The 23,825-nt window shown below is 33.9% G+C and overlaps 2 protein-coding genes across 2 annotated transcripts in view; one reads left to right on the forward strand and one right to left on the reverse strand.

Moving 5' to 3' along the window:
• Positions 1-1,380: 1,380 nt before the first annotated feature.
• On the reverse strand, positions 1,381-11,302 carry LOC144966198 (proteasome subunit alpha type-3-like). The gene is made up of 10 exons (XM_078902366.1): positions 11,152-11,302; positions 9,421-9,503; positions 9,009-9,132; positions 8,394-8,495; positions 6,663-6,806; positions 5,765-5,830; positions 5,083-5,129; positions 4,186-4,253; positions 3,781-3,845; positions 1,381-1,631 (listed from the first exon to the last, which is right to left on the reverse strand). Exons 1-10 carry the CDS (start codon positions 11,170-11,172, stop codon positions 1,587-1,589), a joined length of 765 nt encoding a protein of 254 aa, XP_078758492.1. The 5' UTR covers positions 11,173-11,302; the 3' UTR covers positions 1,381-1,586.
• A 252-nt stretch (positions 11,303-11,554) lies between these two features.
• The window catches only part of LOC144966206 (adenylyltransferase and sulfurtransferase MOCS3-like), a 56,258-nt gene continuing 43,987 nt past the window's right edge, over positions 11,555-23,825 (forward strand). The window contains exons 1-6 of the mRNA XM_078902378.1: positions 11,555-11,740; positions 13,112-13,247; positions 17,259-17,351; positions 18,108-18,228; positions 18,844-18,918; positions 20,008-20,125. Coding sequence (XP_078758504.1) covers positions 11,630-11,740; positions 13,112-13,247; positions 17,259-17,351; positions 18,108-18,228; positions 18,844-18,918; positions 20,008-20,125 — 654 coding nt within the window. The 5' untranslated portion in view covers positions 11,555-11,629. The remainder of the gene's footprint in view (positions 11,741-13,111; positions 13,248-17,258; positions 17,352-18,107; positions 18,229-18,843; positions 18,919-20,007; positions 20,126-23,825) is intronic.

Consider the following 23,825-nt stretch of genomic DNA (forward strand, 5'->3'; position numbering starts at 1 on the left):
TCAAAATTGGATAGTAAGTAGAGAATACAAATTTAATGTGCCCCCATTGGAAAATGGATTTTGTTTCTCTTTCCATGTGAATAGTTATTTTTTTCCTCTCCTTAATTAGTTTTTCAAGTTATGAAGTTTTTTATGCGATTGTTCACTTTGATTTCCCAAAATTTAAGAAGCTAAATAGTTAATAAAATATTTTGATTACTTCTTTTTTTTTACTTACTTACTTACTATGGCTATTATTATTATTTCAAACCATTCAAAATATAAATAAATTCATGTTGACATGTTGTGACATCAATATTCTACAAAATGCCCTGTTTGTGTCAATTTTTTACCGTGCATGTTGTTTTAATTGTTTGATTTTTGTAAAACAAGCGGACAATTTTTGGCAAATTTTGCTATTTTAATGGCAAATTTTACCATTTTTTAATGGCAAATTTTGGCGTTTGAAATGGCAAAAAACCGGGGTGACAGATCTTAAATAGTAACTAATGTTTGTTTTATCTTTTTTGATAGAAACTAACACTGTATGTGGAAACTGTAAAAGCAAATCTATGCTCAAAAATATCTTTATCGAGAGTGTCAAAGAGCAAATAGCAACAGGACAGAAATTTGCCTTTTCTTTAAAAAAAAGGCCAATATGAGGAATAGGAGACACAGCCAGTGACCTCTTTTCCCACCATGGGAGGCCAGAAAACCCCACTCAGTAAATAATTAGGTACATAATATTAAATGAAGGGCTTTAGGGCATTTGCAACATATTAACGTGTAAGTTATTTCAGTGCCAATTAAAATGAAGAAAATGGGACAGTAAAAAATATCTAGATTTACAATTTAAGCACACTAGAAAATGTAAGGTGTACTCAGTTTGAGATCACCTAAAAGTCTCATCATGATATATACACAGAATCCCACAGAGATGAATTCACTCAAATGTTTACACATATAGATTATTTTATATTCAGAACAAAAATATAATAGTGCAAGAAAAAAAAAATATCTGCCAATTATATATACAATTGACTGTTTCTCTCTCAGCCAAGAACTAAAGCCAGTGTCAAGACAAAAATAAGTAATCTCATTCCAAGACAAAGATAGAAAGTAAGTTGTAAAACAGATATAGGGGGATAGAAGACAGCAAGTTCCAACTATGGGAGTTCAAAAAACCCCACTCCATAATCCAGGTCGAAGTAAATACTGGGATAGATTGCCACAGAAATGTGATGAGATACAAAATAGAGGAAACATTAATTGTATAGTATGGGGAAGAAATAAAAATAATGTACCTGATTTTAAATGCAAATCTAAAATCAATAAAAAAAAAAAAAAAAAAGAAAGAAAAGAAGTCTCTTACTCTTAAAAAAATATTTAAAAAATCAACAGTCCATTTTATCAAAAAAATCTTTATTAAAACAAAACAGTACAGAAACAGTCAGATCAACAACAAACGTCCTCATAGCAATCATCACACAACCCTTCATTCATCCCATCAACAACGTATTTCACACATATACATAGCAGGATGTTCAAATGTCATTAAGATGTCAATGATTATTATTTCACATGTCTTCACAAACAAACATTCATCCCTACAGATCTTCTTCATCTGAATCGTCTGATTCCTCAAGAGCTTCCTGAAACAAAAGAAAGAAAAATGAAGCAAGAACAAAGCAATAAAATAAAATAATTTCATTTCATGCTAAACAAAAGAGTACACTGAGAAGGTACTATAAATAAAAATTCCCCAACAATTGTAATATCCCTGAATCTGATGTTTATGTTGGAATAACCTGTGTGCATATATAGACAGACCTGATGATCAAACCAAACTATAGGCTTGTTTCAATATTGTTGGAAAGGAGTTATAGAGGGTTCCTACAGCAATTCCATTTTGAAATTCAAGAAGTTTTCAAGGTGATTTTTAAAAATTTAACGATTAAAACAAAATATTCCTTCACCGCTTTTCTCCACTAGTGGGGACAACTTAACTTCTGTTTCCACAACAATGTAAGGCCTTCAAGTTCACTTTTATTCAACTTAGCTGAAGACATCAAGGCTAAAGAACCTGGTGCATTTATTGATTTGTTTGTGAGAGAGTACTCAAAGTGAATATAAAGATGCATACAGAAAGATGAAAGTGAAAAACTAAGAGGATAAAGAACTGAGTGAACTTTATTGAATTTGCACTCAGCCATTCAGGGCGTTTCATCTTTGCAGCTTTGAGCACAATCTATTGTCTTTTGGCCTTGCATGACTGCAAGTATCCAGGATACACGGTCAAGATGCCATGAATGTAACCACAATGCATCCTATTTGGCCCCTCTACTGTCTGAACCATCACTCCCACCTTCCATCCCTTTTGAGCAAGTCTTTTCTGACTTCTTTGAGTTTGGATGGCACTACTATCTGGTAACTGGGGACAGGTTATCGGGTTGATCTGCAAGTTTTCCACTCAATCTGGGAATGCTTGGTAAGGAGTGCATGGTTGATTGCCTGGATACATTCCCTCTTCACTATATTCGGGGTTCCTTAGGAGTTGTCAAGTGAATGTGGACGAGAATTCACTGCAAGTCTCAAGAAGGATGTCCTTTAAAAAAAAATGGGGCGCTACGTTATGCATTTCATCGCCATAGTATTCCAAATCAAATGGACGGCAGAAGTTGCTATTAAACCTGCAAAGAGTCTATTGCTGTCGTACATCGGCCCTAGTGGTTGTCTTGACAATGATAATGATAAGTTCCTCAGAGCCCTCCTTAAACTACACAACACCCCTGAACCAGACTGCAATCTTTTACCAGCCCAGATCATTTTCGACCAACTCAATCGGAATTCTCTTTCGTTCACAACCTCACGTACGATCAATGAGGTGTGGACCAACAAAAGAGAAACACTATGCACACGTTTCACAAGGTCACCTGAGGCTCTAAATGACTGCCCCCTCTAAACGTGAGTGACAAATGCTTTATCCAAATCAAACTAAGTTAAGCTTAATTGACGCGTTCATTTGACGACAGAAAGAGAGACTAATAGGTAGATAAACAATGGATAGATAGATAGATAGATTTTTTTGTTTGTTGCTTTAGGTCTCTTCCAACACAATTGAGGTTATATGAGAGACCGCTGAAACAAAAAAACAAGCAATCTAACACTAACAAAAATAGTACAAATGTAAATCAAAATCTTAACCTAAAGATATCATAAGCTAAATTATAAATAACCAAGAACAAACAGGCAGAAGATTTACAGAAAAAAAAATCCCCTGTCAAAAATACAATCACAAACCAAAGAAGCAGGATAGGCTAGTAAAGAGAAGAAGAAACGACATCACTATCGGATCGTACACCCATGCGAACATCATAGGTATACGATTCAAGGGTGATGCTCCCGTCCAACCACCCGCAGATAGATAGATAGATAGATAGATAGACAGAGATAGAGAGAGAGAGAGAGAGAGAGAGAGAGAGAGAGAGAGAGAGAGAGAGAGAGAGAGAGAGAGAGAGAGAGAGAGAGAGAGAGAAAGAGAGAGAGAGAGTATGAGGTTAAAGTATTTGTAATTACCTATTACTGCTAACTGCTAAGTACTGAGAGGTGAACATGAAAATTAATTCGAACTAAAATAATGATTGCAACTTATTGTTTGTGTGTGTGTGTGTGTGTGTGTGTGTGTGCATGTGCGCGTGCACAATTCACTGTATTGTTGAAAAAATTGATTAATCAATTAATCATTACAGTAATATAAATGAAAGGAGGAAACAGCCATTCTTTGTTAAAACAAAACAGTACCTTTGCATATTTTTCAGCTTCTACTAAAACTTCAGGAGGAACGAGTTCATGTTTTCCTTTGGTGACTGAAATAAAACAAAAATGGCTTTATTGTGTGATACAAAGACAATAGGCTGTACTGTATCTTCTTTCTCCTTTATAAGAAGAGGAAGGATAAAAAAAACAAAAAAAAAACATCAGAAAAATTTCTTAATAATCAACAGGATATAATTATGAAAAAAAAAACAAAACAATTAATAACGATTCATCACTAATTCCTAAATCTACATAAAGATGAGACATGTTAGTGTGTAAAATATTTTGACTCCCCCCCCCCCCCCAAGTTAAAAAGAAAAAGAAAAAGAAAAAGATAAGTCAAAGCATATCGTTTTAATAATATAATATGGTTAGCTTAGAAAAACTTACCATCACCGACCCAGCTCAACTCCAATTCAAATGATTTGTCTTTGACCTCGTCATGGACAATATAAATGCTGGATTGAAAAATAAAGAAAGAGGGGCAGACAATTAATCATAAGGGGCCTTGGGGCCATTCTTTTATCAGGGGGAAGGGGGAGGGAGAAAATGATAAGGAAAAAAAGAATGATACACACACACACACATACATTATATATATATATATATATATATATATATATATATACAGAGAGAGAGAGAGAGAGAGCAGAGAGAGAGAGAGAGAGAGAGAGAGAGAGAGAGAGAGAGAGAGAGAGAGAGAGAGAGAGAGAGAGAGAGAGAGAGAGAGGAGGGTGGGGAGGAAATAGATAAGAGGAGAAATTAAAACTAAATTTGTGATCACAGACCTAGATGATCTACTGATATTAAAAAGAGGGGACAAGTGCATCAAATCAAATGCAAATGCAGACAGATCAAATTTGATACTAGGGTAACATGTGAATTTTAACTGGATTGAAATCAAATAAAGTAAATTTCGCCAGTCGTGTGAACAAGAGAAAGTCAATAGAGCTTCTTGTCAATCAAGCTGAGGAGCAGCAGTTGGGCATAACCATTAAAAAGTATAGACAGGGTTCCATCTTACATTCATTTTAAATATCTTGCAGTTTCAGGCACTGTTGTTGGAAGCATGATTCAAATTGGGGTAACTGCTCTCTTGATCAAAATAACAAAATATGTCGGGCAGTATGAGTAAAATAAAATCCCACAAAGGAGATTACATCAGAACCATCTCTGACATAGATCAGCATTATATTCAAAGTTATTGCTATTGTCAAATATAAACGAGGCCCCAAAGACCTATGCAGTAACTGCTGTTACTCAACACAATAAGAAAATTTTACTCACATCTTTGCCACTTCTTTCACCAAATCTCGGATAGGCATGTCTTTGACCTGTAGATAAAAATTAAACTTTACTAAGTACCTTTCTTGATGAATTGATCTATTTTTCAGTGCCCTTCTGACTATCACAAAAGTTCCTATAAATATTTTGGAATTTCTCTTTGGAAATGCTCATCAAAAGTAATATCAGTCTCTGGATCGATCTAGGTGCCAATATTTTACTAAAACATTCCCAAACAGACAGAATTACAACAAACCATTTGTCATTTGAATTGTAACACATATCTTTTTATTGCAAGAGCTTTATGAATTTAAGTTATTAATCTAATACCAATTTTCCTTTCAGTCAATGATACATATTGACAAAGTATCAAACACATATGTGTGGCTGGTTGAGAAAACCTGGAAAGATGCGCAAATTTCATAAAGAAAGTTATATATGCAGTGGTGTAGACCACATCTTTCTGATGTCTATTAGAACCCAAGTTATGAATTTTTTTTCTGAATAAAATTTGCTGCTATGGGATACACTTTATCTTCGATTTTGGTTCATATCTTAAATTAAAGCTTGCTGCATCTTTCCAGGTTTTCTCAGCCAGCCTCACATATAGTTTATAGAAAAACATGTTGACATTGTATCAAAAGCAGGTCACCCATGTAGTATAGAAGTTACCAACAAATATTACCTTCAACTTTTCAATCTCTGTTTTAGCATTTTGTTTAGCTTTACCAATCGCACATCCGTGGTATCCCTGTAAAATGAATTAAAAATACTACAATATAGTAAAAATGAATTTTTTTAAATGCATAAATATAGCAGATATCTATGGTTTTATCATGTCTAATGCGCACAATTATGCTTCCTTTATTCTTCCAAAAGATCATATGAAATAAAATTCCATTTGACACTATACAAATTACTTGTAATAAGCCTTTTTGTACCAACATTCTTATAACATGACAGAGGCGCCTGCCTGTAATGCCACTCAATAAGAATTTTTGCAGACCTTGAAAGTAAAGAAAAAAAGAAAAGAACAAACAACAAAACGAATCACTACATTCAATCATATATTTACTCGAGAGGAGTGGGATAATGTATGTAAAGTATTGCACCATGTGACAAAAAAGCCAGGGTTAATGATTTCAAATTATTGGACCAGTGGGTCTGGAATGCTCATATGTAAGGAACTAATCAATTATGACAGTTTCAAAACGTTAACTGTCAGAAAGATGAAAATTACGAAAAGAAAATGTAATAGTAAAGAAAGAGGAAAAGGAAAATGATGCAACATTATACTAGAAATATACTGTAAAAAATGTTTAAATCTTGTCACTGAGTAATGTAAAAATATTCAAGATACAAAATATATATATAAAAACAAAACAAAACAAAAACAAAACGAAAAAGGAAAAGGAAAAGCTTTGATCAGACGTGGATGGCATTTAATGAATATAAACTATCTGTCATAGTCCTCCTAAATTTTTAAACACTATTCAGTGGACACATAGGCTAACACAATAATAATGTTAAGCAAAACCAAAATATACATAGACACAGCTAACGGAAATATTGTTTATCCTTACAAATGACACTCCCGAGGGCTCAACAAGAAACATCTGTGGTCCATCCTGTTCCATTGATCCCATGATAATGCTGACACCAAAAGGTCTCACAGAACTGTATAGTGTGTGTGCATGAACATAACCTGACACTCTCTCTGTCAAGTACTGGTTTAAAAAAAAAAAAAAAAAATAATATATATTTTATATATATATATATATATATATATATATATATATATATATATATATATATATATATATATATATTATATATATATATATATATATATATATATATATATATAAAAATTTTGAACGATGATGAGTTTGAACAAAACAGTTTATTCATTAAACTGTCCCCACGGAAAATTGCAAATGAAAACCCAAAAAATTGCACCCAAAATTCAAAAAATTGCATGCAAAAAATTAAAAAATTGCAAGGAAAAATTGCAAATTTAAAACATTGTTTTCAATAAACAGCGCACAATAATTTATTCTTGCTTTAATTCTATGACAAGCACAGTCCACCAATTTTAGTTGGTATGTATTATACAGTATTGTGTCCATAAATTACATTAAATTACATTGATATTGACGTTGCATACTCAGAAAATAAATATTATGCCAGGTATATACAGGGGATGCCACCAGGAGATTTTGAAAAACCCCAAAAAACAACTTTTACACAAATGCATGGATTCCTAACATTTATGTGGTAGAAAAGCTCATAAATTTTAAAAAATATTATTATTATTATTAGTATTATTAATATCATTATTATTATTATATTTCCAAGTACATCTATACATCATAATAATACAAGGGAACTCAGGAATAATGAGGTCGAGGGGTCCGACCATAAAAACTTTCTATTTCCGAATTACATGAATCTATGTTTATGGTAGTATATCAAATACCCATAATAATAAAAAAAAAAAAATTAAAAAAATATATATAATAGATTGATGTTAGCAATAAAACTATTATTAAATAGCATCTTTAATAGTTTTGTGTGACGATGGCAGTAGTATTTTCCTATGTTTAGCATTATATGATTATATGTGACTCCAGAACATGGAAAATTGCAAAAAAATTGCGGCAATTGTCAAAATTGCGAACAATTGGGCCGCAAGCGCCGCGATTTCCTGGAGGGACAGATTAAATGAAACAAACTTTAAATACTGCCAAAAATAAAATGCATAATATAACACGAAAAACAAATCAGATTTTAAATGAGGCAAAAAAGACGAACAACAACTATTTTCTTCAACACTTCTCCATTTAAATTTAAAATGCAGTCTTCAGCAACATTTTAAATATATTTTTAAAATGTTGCTGAAGACTGCATTTTAAATGAATTTGATAGCATTTACTGACTTCTAAGCAAAGAAGGTATCTGTTTTTCTTTCTAATATATATATATTCAAAATAAACTATGCAAATTATTGGCAGTATTGATACTATGATTTGTGATGATTTGTGATCCTTCTGTTTAATGGGCTGTTTTGGTGGTAGCAGTAATGATGATGCAGAAGTTTGGTTGAGTGCTGTCTTTAAAAGATACTTTTTTTTTTTTTTTTCATATAGGCGGAATACAAAAAAAAAAAAAGGATCAGAGATGACAAAGAAAATTTAGATAAAAGTTAAGACTTGCACCTTTTATTTACAGGACGATTAATAAAAATAAAAAGACTAATAAAAATAAGGTAATATTATCAATATTTATTGAAATGGGATAAAGCCTTGATATACCTTTAGTGGTACAGAGTCACCATAACTATGTCTGTAATTCGATGCCTCTTCCCTTGCTCTTTCAACCAAATGACGAGCATCTGCGTTTAAGCCTGCCACAGCCTAAACAAAAGACAAAATGTACATATAATCTGAATACTGAGTATATTCACAGAGAGGCTTTGTAAACTTGTTTATTGTTGAAACATGACTCAGATTTTTAACCAAATCAAAGTTAAAAACACAAATATTTTTTTTTGACAAACACATCCCAACAATCCTTGATAAAGGATTTCGACATAGACAAACATAATTTATTTATTTATTTTCAAAATTAAAAAATTGATGACTGACGCAAGTGGTTATCTGTGTTAGGACATCTGCAGAAGGACTTGGCTCAGGAACAAAGAATGTCTGTCTTACAGACTTGACTGTATTTAGAAATGAATCATATTGCTGCCATCTCAAATTATCCAATGAATAGAATGGCTGGTTTATGAGAGCTTTTTGTTTACCTCTCTCATCGTGTTATATTTATCAGTATCAGGACACAGAGCCCTTATAATCCTGTACTCAAATTGATCTTACATGATCACATTGAAGAATTAAGTTGTTAAATCAAGAGTTTTGACTTACCATGCCTACATGTTTGTCAACATTTAGAATCCTTTTGTTGTCACCCTTCTCATACAACTTTGATGTGATCAATTTTTCAACTCCAAACACAACACCATCCTTTCCACGTATACCTATGGCAGTGCTGGGGAAAAATAAATAAAAACAAAGTGACAGATAAGATGGAGACATATAAATCAATATGAAAGAGAGAGAGAGAGAGAGAGAGAGAGAGAGAGAGAGAGAGAGAGAGAGAGAGAGAGAGAGAGAGAGAGAGAGAGAGAGAGAGAGAGAGAGAGAGAGAGAGAGAGAGAGAGAGAGAGAGAGAGGGGGGGGGAGAGAGAAGTTTAAAATTTAAAAATGTTATTGATGTTTTATATTGAACTGCAATATAAAGAACCTTAATCTTAATATAATGCAACACAATACTTACCCACTATTTTCAACTGCTTTCTGTGCATATTCAACTTGAAAAACTCTGCCATCAGGGGAAAATTGAGATGCAGACAGATCATACTGCATTAAAAGATTATGATAAAAAAAAAAAAAAAATTAATGAAGGAAAAATAAAACAAATAATATTGTATAGGGCAAACAAAGTTGTGGGTGGAAAAAATTCCCAACAAACTACAGGGTTTCTCGATCTTACAATCAGAATTCCACTATTTCAGGGGATAATCTCAATCTGTACTAAGGTGGACTGTTAAGCCAACTCAACTTAAGAACTTCAACTTTCGTAACAAAAAAAATTAGATATATCAAAAAGAATTAAAAAAAAATAAAACAACAAAAACAGCTTCTTTACTCCTCATCTTACATCATCAGGTGACTCATTGTTTTTTTCATCTTCCCCCAATGCCCCTCCATCCCTTACCCCTTCTCATCTCATGGTAAAACGAAACCTTTCACCTTCCGTTTGTTAATATGATATGTTTCTCTTTAGGTCATTAATTCCAAAACCAAGACATTGGGCAAAAATTACACATGGGTTCTGTTAGATCGTACCAAATAAAAAACGAAAATGAGTGGGGTACCTATGATGGCGTCTTTGAACATTACACCTTAGGCAGTGTCTACGTACACGGTAACCGGGCACCTAGCCTAAGGATCTACCTACACGGTAGCTCCGGTAACTAGTTTGTCGCTACAATACAAGCAATGGATGGAGCTCGCGCTGTATGTGGTGTGTGTGTGTTATTTTAAAAAATCAAACAATACAATTTAACCCATTAAAGGCGAGATTAAGGTTACCGTGTTTAATGTTACCGTGTACATAGAGGCTAGGTGCCCGGTTAATAACGAAAATAATGATACCAAAATATCTGCGATACTCTTTATAACGAAGTTATCCATCTTTAATTGAACCCCACCTAAAACTTTTAGTAAAAGCTAAAGGCAATTTCCAGTCATAACTTTCTTATGGGCCAGTTGGGTCACCATTTGACTCCCACTGCTGCTGCTCACTAAATTGCCTAAAGTTACAGTGTACGTAGACACTCCATACACCTTATTCTTATCAGGCCAGCTAGTATACAAATTCACAATTAAATGTTTGACATTTTTGGGAATTTGACTGTCTGAAACTGAGACACAATTCAAATAATTCATTTTGTTAAATCCCAATCAAAGACTGAGACGTTCTTCCCTAATACTAATGATGTGTGAATCGTGAACAACAGATTTAGTGATTTAGTTTTTAGACACCTTCAATCTTCAAGCGAAGACTATCAAAAATCTTCCGCCTAAACACTAACAATTACAATGGCTGTCACATTCAACAACTCTCTCCGCCCTCCATCTCCAATACAAATTCAAATAATCAGACTCAAATGTTAGTTTTAGTCGAGTTCTCAAAAATTCTAAGTTTCAGTTTCAGATTCAAGAAGACTACGACTACGGATGGGCTGTGGGTGTGAGGCCGTCCTTTTGGGTCTTCAAGCTCTATCCAAATAACTTTATCTAATTTTTATTCCTGTTACTTAGACAGTCCAACTCAAACTACTTGAAGAAAAAAAAAAAATCATGAAAAATGAAAGTGAAGAATCCAGTCTATTCCTTCAACTTCGAGCCAGGGCCAGGGCCAGGCAGTGCAAGCCTCTTTCACTTTCACTTTACTGTGTAACCCTTCACTATCTGAAATGGTCGGTCTCGTTTCAATACTCACCCCGGTACCGATGGAACTCATTGTGATATGATTTTTAAATTCCTATCATCAAAAACTCAGGCTTCAGTGACAAAATTACCGGGGTCCTAAAAACAAGAAAATTTATCTCTTCAGCATCAAAAACACCGACAAATGCAGTTAGCTTTGTCATGAATTACAAAAACTAAAACTTCCGTTACTTTTTTACAATACAACTAAAAGTAAAGAGAGATGAAGATAGAAATACAGGCAATCAAATCGTCTGAAAAGTTTATAGTACATTATTTTTTGCTTATAATCAAGCAAATGAAATAATAAATTGATATATTTTATAAATCAATACAAACATTTCCTTTTAACGGCTGTTTTGATACGTTCACACATAAGTCAAGGAACTTTTTAAAAATCTTGAGGGACTGAAACCAAAAGTGAAAGTAGAGATGATGTTTACAACAACGTTTTGATCACAGCAGAGTATGAAAGTTTGAGGGTGTAAGTAATGGCCCTGGACCGTTACTCTTCTTTGAACCGCGAGGACTTGGTGAAGCTTTTGGAATATAAAGATAATGAGATAACTGAATTGAAAAGGAAACAAGATACTAACAAAAACGTAAGTTTAGAGAGGCTCATTTATTGATACTTGATGCAAGGACAGACCGCGAGTCTGTACTGTGACTGTGAGAATTGTAATTGATGACTGATGAGCAGGCAGTTTGAGTTAAAGTTTCTGATTGTGGCCTTTGCACTTAAATTAAAACCAATTCCTTGTGAAATAGCTAGCAAAACTAATACAACATTTTTAATTTTGTTTATATTTTTAAAATTAGAAATGCAGTAATGATTGCTAGATTTCTAGGCTAGCCGTACTTAAGGCAGGACGGCTAAACTGTCAGGTTTTCTGTACTTCAGGATGGCTAGATATCCAGGTTAGATGTACTTAAGGATGGCTAGACTAGCAGGCTAGCCTTACTTAACCTCGACACCTATTCTTGAGGACTAATCACCCATTGACCTCTTCCCAAAGCTAGAATAGTATTTTATTTTTTTAATCTCTTAAAAGTCTTGTCACTTTAGTATATATATATATATATGATGCATTACGAATAGGCCAACCACTTTTCTCAGTCCACAACTACTTCAGATTAGTTTTATTATGGCGTTTTGAGCTATTTTACTCTTTGTAAGTGAATCTGTTGAGAATTGGAGACAAGTTGTCATTTGTCATTTAAATTCAGATCTGTAAATCCTCCAGCTATTATTGGAATATGGATCACCAGAATTGATCAGCAATGGATTCCCCAACCTTCTTCAGATTCCTGGAGAAAGTAGGACGAGTTCATTTAAAACTTAACTGAAGGCTCCATCTTGCTCATCTGTTTCTATTTTTAATGCGGCAACCCACCATCCATCCTGTCGCTACAAGATGCGTCGTTATTGCAAACTTCACACATTGTATCTTCCCTTACGTGAGTTGAACCAATGAGTCATAGAATGTCTGTACTATTTTTAGACTTCTACAATAGCTCGACTTGCTGTTTTCTCGACCATGACATAGTTGGTAGAGTCATATTCCGATCAATGAAACTACTGTTTAAGTAATTGGAAAAGGGTTTTTGTTTACATTTTTATGTTTCTAATTATGTGAGGAACCTCTCAGATCCAAACCTCTGCTGTTGCATCACGTGTAACCGTATTTGCTTGATTACTTGACTTTGGAAAATTTCAGACTATTCTGCGCAGCATCGATTACGTTCAATGGAAACTTTTTTGAAAACCCAACATCCATGATACATTTTGTTTGACTTTTTTTTCTTACATCACACTTGTTTATCTCTAATACCATTGCTATCACCACCATGATAAAAAAAATTGTATAATTCTTAGAAAAATGTTGCTTTTTATCAACATAGTGAAATTGAAGATCAATGGAAAAGACCCCCAAATGATTACAGTACATTTTTTTTCTCTTCCATTCCACCAGAGAGAAAACATAAATGTTGTTTCAGACGTCAAGGATGATGCATTATCACATGCAGCAATTGGAGCAACTCACCTGTCCAATACTGATATTACAAGATATAGTAGACAGCTTATTATGCCAGAGCTTGGGGTCAAAAGTATGTTGTGCATTTATATTATTTTAGAAAGGTATTGCATTGGAATATGATGATAATGACAGTAATTACACCACCACCACAACTACTACTACTACTACTACTACTACTACTACTACTACTACTACTACTACTACTACTGCTACTACTACTGCTGCTGCTGCTGCTACTACTACTACTACTACTACTACTACTACTACTACTACTACTACTACTACTACTACTACTACTACTACTACTACTACTATTACTACTACTACTCATCTCATATCTTGTCGCGCCAGTGAGTCAGCCAGTCCCTGGCAGTCTGGTTGCATTCCCTCAGGTCAGCATTGGTGCAGTGAGGTCCCAGCGAGCATTCGGACAGGATGTGGTCCATGGTCTGTCTGGGGTGACCGCATGGGCATTCAGTGCCTGGTGAGATTTTCCATTTAAAGAGGTTGGTGGCGGTGTTTCCCACCTTTACTCTAGCTCTGTTCAACGCCACCCAGTCTTTTCTCTTGAGGTCTGTGCCTGCTGGGAGCTTTTCTGTTGGGGGCTGGAGGGCATCGTTTGCTGTCTTGTCCCATTCTCCCCATTTGTCCAGGCGGGAGAATGCTGAGTGGTCTGGGTGAAGGCTCTCTACTGTGAGGAAGCTTTTCCTTGATTTGAGCCTGCTTTTGGGGCAATTGTGGTCATGAAGGGGGTGTCTCTGGTCCATTTCCTGTTTGTATTTTTGTATTTGGGCATGAGTTTCCCTCCGGATGTGTGGTGGGGCTATTCCTGCTGCACGGTAGACCAGTGGTAATGGTGTTGCTCTCAGCTGGCCGTTACGATCCGGCAGACGTTGTTGAGCTCGGGGTCTAGCTTGGAGGCATAGCATGATCGGGCCCATACAGCTGAGCAGTACTCCGCAGTTGAGTAGCTGAGGGCCAATGCTGTGGTCCTTAGAGTTTTAGGGTCAGTTCCCCAGTTCATGTTTTCCAGCTTTCCAAGGAGGGCATTACACTTTTGCCTTGGTCTTCCTCACGTGTTCTCTGAAGGACAGAGTCTGATCAAGCGTCACTCCGAGGTACACTGGGTGGTAGTTGTACTCTAATGTCTGGCCATTCCACTTGATGTTAAGTTTTCTGTGGGCTTGGTGGTTGTTGAGGTAAATGCACACACTTGTGTTTTCCCTGGGTTGGCATTCAGCGAGTTTTTAGTGTAGTACTTTGTAAGGGTGTCTAGGGCATTTGTCAGTCTGCTCTCGATTGGTTGGAAGGACACATCCTGTGTTGCGAGGCATAGGTCATCAGCATATATGAATCGGCGGATATTTGGGAACTCAGGCTACTACCTCATTTGTATATATGTTGCAAAGTGCCAAGTGCATGGAGGAAAGCAAGAGTAGTCGCCCTACTGAAACCGGGGAAAGATCCAAAATCCAAGAAAAGCTATCGCCCGATCTCCCTCCTGTGCATCACATACAAGCTATTTGAGTGAATGGTTATGTCCCGCATGTCACCCAGTCTAGACGAACAATTGTCTCCAGACCAGGCTGGATTCCGACCAGGATGGTCAACATGTGGTCAACTTCTTAAGGGGCGGTTTGGGTCTTTTCTAAAAAAAATTTAATTACCTATATTGGGCGGTTTTAATCATTCTGTATCGTCATTATAGGTTAAAAAACAATATTTATGGTGAAAAATTTTAATCATCTGTGTTGATACCCATTTTGCGACCTAATTTGGGGGTCTGACATCAAAAAATATAACAATCTTGTGGCAAACGTTCCACAAAAACTAATGAAGGAATGACCTCCATATTCTTCCCTCTTGTCAACATTGTACCATAGTGTGTCACCATAGAGAGATTTTACGGCTTTAGCTTATGGAATTTTTATTAGATCATTACAAAATTGAGAATCAAAATATTATGACAAAATTGATGTAAAAAATTCAGATTTAGGATTATAATTTAAAATTCACAAATCTTATCAAAAAAATCTCTCTATGGTGACACAATACATTATCTGTGTGATGACTGTGGAAATTTTCAGACAATTTCATTGAATAGATTCTGAGAAACGTTTGACACAGTTTCCCATACCGTTAGAAAAATGACATATTGAGAAAATAGCAAAATGGCTTCCCGTTTTTCACACATTTCTTACTACCTGTACCATTTTCGACTGTGTTTTTCGTGCCTTTATAGTCTACTTTAAGAATTTGGACTTCAATTATATTATTTCTAAGATAATAAAATATCATTTTTCACCAAAATCTCAAAATCAAATTTTTGAAGGATTTTCCTAAAAATTAGACCCAAACCGCCCCTTAACCTTACACAATTCATAGAAGATGGGTTTGAGACAAAACAGGTCACTGGCACAGTCTCGTCGACCTCACTGCAGCCTATGACACAGTGAATCACAAGATCCTACTCCTCAAAGTGGCTAAAATGATAAAGAATAAGAAAATTGTAAATATCATCCAGTCACTTCTCGAAAACAGGCGCTTCCTTGTTGAAATGGATGGCCGGAAGAGCAGGTGGCACACCCAGAAGAATGGTCTTCCCCAAGGATCAGTGCTGGCTCCAACACTACTACTACTACTACTACTACTACTACTACTACTACTACTACTACTACTACTACTACTACTACTACTACTACTACTACTACTACTACTACTACTACTACTACTACTACTACTACTACTTACTACTACTACTACTACTACTACTACTACTACTACTACTACTACTACTACTACTACTACTACTACTACTACTACTACTACTACTACTACTACTACTACTACTACTACTACTACTACTACTACTACTACTACTACTACTACTACTACTACTACTACTACTACTACTACTACTACTACTACTACTACTACTACTACTACTACTACTACTACTACTACTACTACTACTACTACTACTACTACTACTACTACTACTACTACTACTACTACTACTACTACTACAACTACTACTACTACTACTACTACTACTACTACAGAAAAGTGAGCGGAGCAAGCACTTATGTTAATAAAAGAAAGAAGTTAAGTGAGTAGAAAAGTGAAAAGTCTTCTACCTTTCTACACACTTCAATTCTTATTATTATCAACTGATCCCCTTTTACAATGAACAGGCCATTTATCTGACATTTATATATGAAGATGTTCCAAAAGGTATTTTCATAACTTTCGCCACAAAAATACTCGTACCATCTGTTTCTCTGGGTTAATCATTAGAAAATAAAACAAAAGCTGAAGGTCTAGCACAAATAGAATAACAGAAATAGTTTCTCAAAAGTGCAAAAAAGTGTGGATACAAATGATGGTCGTTCGGACTTTTTCAACATTGTAAAAAGCTATAACTACTATTATTTTGATTCCAGATTGTCAGTATTTGGTTTATTTTTTATCATCCAACCCAGAGAAACTTATAAAAACGAATTTTTTTCAATAGTTTATCTAAATATCTTTGTATTTCAATGATTTCTGGCAAATGTTATGGAAACTACTCTTTTGCACAGCCTCACATGATAAAAGGAGCTATTTATAAAACATTTCACTTCCTGATGAGAGCTAACGCTTGAAACAATATTGTAGAAGTTAAATAATCATAATTATACTTGAAATGTTTTATATATATATATACAGTCGACTCCGCTTAATTGCACACCCTCAGGAGTTCAGGTTAGTGTGTCGATTAAGCAGAGAAGCTAAAACTAGCATCTAAGCACCAGCTGTCATGTACCATTCATGTATGAGCTTCCCTTCCGAGGTTTCTACGGGCCTGGGACTGTCATATTCAAGACATTAGACTGATTAGAAGAGGCGTTTTTATTTTGATTCTTTTTATTTTTTATTTTATATATATATACATATATATATATATATATATATATATATTATATATATATATATATATATATATATATATATATATATATATATATAATGTAAGGAAAAAAAGACTTCTCAGATTCATTGCTTGATGACTGCCTTACATGTATTTCAATTGTGATTACAGGTCAATTAAAACTGAAAAATTCTTCAATACTGATTGTTGGTGCTGGTGGCCTGGGATGTCCGGCATCGTTATACCTTGCAGCTGCTGGGATTGGTCTGTAATGTCTTCTTGCTTCAACAGAATTATAAAATACTCACTCTTTTTATTTTTAATTTTTGTTTGTTTGAATGCTCTCAATTATTATATAACTTTCCATATATACAGTGGATTGATAAATGTAATTATTTTTAGATATTTTAAATATTATCACTATCATGTGTTCAGCAACTTTCCCACAATGGTCAGATAATCATGGAATAGTGATGTAAAAACCCCCAAAAAACGAGCTTTTATATAGCACAATATCCACTAAACATGGTCAAAACGCTTTACAAATGGTCCCTGACCAACAGCAATACGTAACATAGAACACGACATGACATCTGTTAGTCGATGTTACAATTTGTCTGACACAGACAACGCTGTTAATGGCCAGGTACTCATTTTACACCTAAGTAAAGTAAGAGAATGTGAGTAAAAAGTCTTTTTCAAGAACTCAACTATGCACCGAACGAGGCTCGAACCCAGGACCTTCTGATCAGAAAGCGAGAACACATAGCCGCACATATAGACATCGGATGTTGATACTTTTATTTATTTAACTTTTAATTTGATCCTTTCCCTCTATTGAAATGTATGTGTTTGTCTAAATGGAAATGAATATTGCTTTTGATCAGCCAATTTCTGTAGGTCAGCATTCAACAAAGGGTAGTTAGTAAAACCTTTTTTGGTGTTTGATTTTGTATTTTTGGAGTTTAAAAAAAATTGCTTCTTTTGCTTTTCTAACCTATTTTGTTAATTCTTTTCAAGGCAAAATTGGTGTGATTGACTATGATGAAGTTGAACTAAGTAACCTTCACCGGCAAGTTTCTCATACAGAGGACAGAGTGGGCATTTCAAAGGCATTGTCAATTGCTCAGTCATGTAAAAAGTATGGGCTAACAGTTTCTTTGAAATTATAGTCATGTTAAATATTTGCTTTATTGTAGTTTTGCAAATTTTTAGAATGTGTTTAGTATATTGTATCATATTGTATCGTTTAAGAGCTAATAGGTTCTAAAATCCTGTAACTGCTCTATGTATCTTTTATGCATAGATACAATTTATCAATTATATAAATAGTATTCAATGCTAATTAATTGATAGTATTTAGAATTAAATATCTAATACATAGATAAGTGTCATATTCAATATTCATAGTATAATTAACTCTTTTTACATTCATTTGGCATGCCCAACTTTTACATTCGTAGGTTTCAAATAATTGATATACAAAATACAATAATATGTTCAAGTAATAAATCGACTTTAAAACTTTAATCAAGCTATAACAAAATACACAATTAATTGCAAATGATTTCCACGAAATATGAAATTTTAACAATAAGAAAAAAAATTATGCAGATTTTAAAACATCAAGTTTGTGTGTATTGAATAATTAAAACTTGAAATAGCTAAAGATGGATATGAGTTAAGTGATTAGAACTAATTTTGGATTTTAAAAAATGTTATATTATTACAGTTTTCTCCAATTTTATGTTTACAGTTTAAACTCTTCGGTGGAATGTGTTCCATATCATTTTCAAATAAATAGCCTGAATGCCTTGGAAGTGATGAAAAGGTAAGATATTGAAAGATTCCTTTTATACAAACTATGATATTTTAAGAAAAAAAATGAAAAGTGTGAAATTATAGGAATGTTACATTAATTTTACACGATGATAAAACTCATCTTATGCATTTGAAAGACAAGACACACACATACACATGCGTATGCACTCACACAAGGGAAGGAAGAGATAAAGAAAGAGGGAATGCTGTGTACACAAAAATAATATGGAAAAGACTCTTTACTCACATTCTCCCACTGCATTCAGGTGTAATATGAGTATCTTGCTGCGGATAATATTTTTTGAGTTTACAATCTTCAAAATTAACAAGACACCTTTACAGAGATGCCTTTTTTCCCCAGCTAAAGCCGGTAAACCGACTTTTAAAAATCTTCCAGCTATCAGGTTTGGTTTGGTTTTAATTTTGTTTTGGTTTTTGTTATTTGTTTTGTTTTTTGATCAAAATATTAGTTGTTTAAAGCAATGGCTGGATGAATATCTATTCCTTATTAGGATTAATATGACGTGGTCTTTAGGCAAATTAAAAAAAAAAAATTGATCTTTTTGTTTTGTTTTGGCAAAGGCATCCCTGATTTGGGATAGTGTGTATTTATGAAGTTGACCGAGAGAAGCAATTACAGTTTAATATGTGTATTCCACGTCATTGCTAGGACAGAATATATTACATGAGGAATATGTTAAACTATACATATAAAATAGAGGATTTTATTAATTTTGGATATTATTGTCGTTAGAAGGAATATGTATGAAAGTGAGGAATGCATACTCCATTGTATGTTGTTATTCATGACTCATTCCATGTTGGATTAGAATTCATAACATTTGCTTTATATCATTGACATTTTTTTTTCAATTTTTTTTTTTTCTTTATTTTTTTGATGCATTGAAGATATGACATAATGAAAATGTTGCTATTTATTCACCTTAACTACACCATTCCAACATATTTCATTCGTCCTTAGTGTTTCATTCATCGTGTTTTGTTGATAAAGGGGAAACCCGAAACATCCACAGTATCTGTCTTCGTCTAGTAAATTGAAGCCTACAATTCAATACTTATCTTTATTTTTTACTTGAAGATATGACATAGTACTAGACGCCACAGACAATGTGGCAACCCGATATCTACTCAATGATGCATGTGTGCTGGCAGGAAAACCACTGGTTTCAGGAAGTGCTCTACGACTCGAGGGACAGGTTTGTAGACCTCCATCTCTTTTTTTTTTTTTTGGATGACTTCTCAATCTCATTCATCTGTTCTTTCCTCATGGTGGAAAGTGTGGGCGGGAGGGGAGAGAATATTTTAGCTTATGTTGTCTTTTGAGGATCAGGCCTTGTGTCCACTTCATGAGACGATATCTGCAAGAGTCGTCCATCAAACGGTTGTCTTGCAACCCAATAAAGATAATCCAGTAGTAGTAGTAGTAGTAGTAGTAGTAATAGTAGTAGTAGTAGTAGTAGTAGTAGTAGTAGTAGTAGTAGTAGTAGTAGTAGTAGTAGTAGTAGTAATAGTAGTAGTAGTGGTAGTAGTAGTAGTAGTAGTAGTAGTAGCAGTAGTAGTAGTAGTAGTAGTAGTAGTAGTAGTAGTAGTAGTAGTAGTAGTAGTAGTAGTAGTAGTAGTAGTAGTAGTAGTAGTAGTAGCAGCAGTAGTAGTAGGTAGTAGTAGTAGTAGTGGTAGTCGTAGTGGTGGTGGTGGTAGTAATAGTAGTAGTAATAACAGTAGTAGTGGTAGTAATAGTAGTAGTAGTAGTTGTAGTAGTAGTAGTAGTATTAGTAGTAGTAGTTGTAGTAGTAGTAGTATTAGAAGTAGTAGTAGCAGTAGTAGTAGTAGTAGTGGTGGTAGTAGCAGTAGTAGTAGTAGTAGTAGTAGTAGTGGTAGTAGTAGTAGTAGTGGTAGTAGTAGCAGTAGTAGTAGTAGTAGTAGTAGTAGTAGTAGTAGTAGTGGTAGTAGTAGCAGTAGTAGTAGTAGTAGTAGTAGTAGTAGTAGTAGTAGTAGTAGTAGTAGTAGTAGTAGTAGTAGTAGTAGTAGTAGTAGTAGTTGTAGTAGTGATCTTTCAGAGTCATTTGGCTCATGGAGCTGGTTGGAGTTTATCTTGTTTTCTATAGCGTGAAACAGACACACACAATAGCAATTACTTGCTACCATCTGGATAAGATTCTAATCTATCGTAAAGTACTTTACACCAGATTTAACAGACCCAGCTACCCAATCAAATCTACCCATCGCCGCAAAGTTTTTATTCTCTATTGTTCTCTGCTTCACTTCATTTCTTGTTATTATACCTTAAAATGGATACCTGTATATCACCTTAACCATTAATTAAAAAAAAATAAAATTATTGTAACATGGGTGAAAAAGGCAATGATGATGATGATGATGATGGTGAAGACAGGATGAAAATATAAATAAATGTATGAATAGTAAGTTTTATTTATCTATATGGAAATTGGGCTTACAAACGTGAATTCCAAGAATGGATAAATAACCATTTTGAATATATTTACATAATTTCATAAAGCAATGTGATAAATATAAGTTCATATGAAAAAACAAAACAATCTGAAGCTGAGCAAAATGGAAATGAAAATGAACACAGAGGAATATAAATAGAAATGAATAAATTGGGGCCCAATTCACCATACACAGAGGAATATAAATAGAAATGAATAAATTGGGGCCCAATTCACCATACACAGAGGAATATAAATAGAAATGAATAAATTGGGGCCCAATTCACCATACACAGAGGAATATAAATAGAAATGAATAAATTGGGCCCAATTCACCATACACAGAGGAATATAAATAGAAATGAATAAATTGGGGCCCAATTCACCATACACAAGAAATAATAGAATGAATAAATTGGGGCCCAATTCACCATACACAGAGGAATATAAATAGAAATGAATAAATTGGGGCCCAATTCACCATACACAGAGGAATATAAATAGAAATGAATAAATTGGGGCCCAATTCACCATACACAGAGGAATATAAATGAAATGAATAAATTGGGCCCAATTCACCATACACAGAGGAATATAAATAGAAATGAATAAATTGGGCCAATTCACCATACACAGAGAATATAAATAGAAATGAATAAATTGGGGCCAATTCACCATACACAGAGGAATATAAATAGAAATGAATAAATTGGGGCCCAATTCACCATACACAGAGGAATATAAATAGAAATGAATAAATTGGGGCCCATTCACCATACACAGAGGAATATAAATAGAAATGAATAAATTGGGGCCAATTCACCATACACAGAGGAATATAAATAGAAATGAATAAATTGGGGCCCATTCACCATACACAGAGGAATATAAATAGAAATGAATAAATTGGGGCCCAATTCAACATACACAGAGGAATATAAATAGAAATGAATAAATTGGGGCCCAATTCACCATACACAGAGGAATATAAATAGAAATGAATAAATTGGGCCAATTCACCATACACAGAGGAATATAAATAGAAATGAATAAATTGGGGCCCATCACCATAAAAGAATATAAATAAATGAATAAATGGGCAATTCACATACACAGAGAATATAAATAGAAATAATAAATTGGGGCCCAATTCACCATACACAGAGGAATATAAATGAATGAATAAATTGGGGCCAATTCCCATACACAGAAATAAATAAAATGAATAAATTGGGGCCAATCACCATACAAGAATAAATAGAAATGAATAAATGGGCCCAATTCACCATACACAGAGGAATATAAATAGAAATGAATAAATGGGGCCCATTCACCATACACAGAGGAATATAATAGAAATGAATAAATTGGGCCCATTCACCATACACAGAGGAATATAAATAGAAATGAATAAATTGGGCCCATTCACCAACACAAGAATATAAATAAATGAATAAATTGGCCCAATTCACCATACAAGGATATAATAGAAAGATAAATTGGGCCAATTCACCATACACAGAGGAATATAATAGAAATGAAAATGGGCCAATTCACATAAAGAGGAATAAAATAGAATGATAATATGCCCATTCACATAAAAAGGAATATAAATAGAAAATAATTGGGGCCAATACATACAAGAGAATATAAATGAATGAATTAAATTGGGGCCAATTCACATAACAAGGAATATAAATAGAAAATAAAAGGGCCCAATTACATAACAAGAATATAAATGAATCAATAAATGGGCCAATTCACATACACAGAGGAATTAAATAAATGAAAAATGGAATTACATACAAGAGAATAAATAGAATGAATAAATGGGGCAATTCACACATAACAGGGAATATAAATAAAATGAATAAATGAATTCAAACAAGAGGAATATAAATAAAATGAATAAATGGCCAATTCACCAACACAGAGGAATATAAATAAAATGAATAAATGCAATACATAAATGGGAATATACATAAATGAAAGGGAATTCACAAAAGAGAATGTAATAAATGGGACAATTACGTGCCAATGCACATAACACAGAGAATAAATAAAATGGAATATTGCCATCACAAAAGAGAATATAAATAGAAATGAATAAATTGGGGCCCAATTCACCATACACAGAGGAAATATAATAATAGAAATAATAACATGGGCAATACATATAATGAGAATAATAAATAGCAATGAATAACTGGGCAATAATAAAATAAATGGGGAATTAAAAAAGAAATGAAATAAATGATAATTGGCCATTCACCATACACAGAGGAATATAAATAGAAATGAATAAATTGGGGCCAATTCACCATACAAGAAATAATAGAAATATAAATTGGGCAATACAATACAGGGCAATTAACTAATAAAGAGGGAATTACCATAAAAGAATAAATGGAGCAATTGGCCCAATCACATCACAGAGAATAAATAG

The sequence above is a fragment of the Berghia stephanieae genome, chromosome 1 (genome assembly GCF_034508935.2).
Source record: "Berghia stephanieae isolate SIO BIC M18660-M18661 chromosome 1, UCSD_Bste_1.3, whole genome shotgun sequence".
NCBI lineage: Eukaryota > Metazoa > Mollusca > Gastropoda > Nudibranchia > Aeolidiidae > Berghia > Berghia stephanieae.

What these genes read in the sequence shown, in the direction of transcription:
- LOC144966198 (XM_078902366.1), bottom strand. Translation starts at nt 11,172, where the DNA reads ATGAGTTCCATCGGTACCGGG. An exon ending in AGCCCTCGGGAGTGTCATTT is followed by an intron (nt 5,831 to 6,662) that starts GTAAGGATAAAC and finishes TTCATTTTACAG; the next exon opens with GGATACCACGGATGTGCGAT. An exon ending in CAGAGATTGAAAAGTTGAAG is followed by an intron (nt 5,130 to 5,764) that starts GTAATATTTGTT and finishes TTTTATCTACAG; the next exon opens with GTCAAAGACATGCCTATCCG.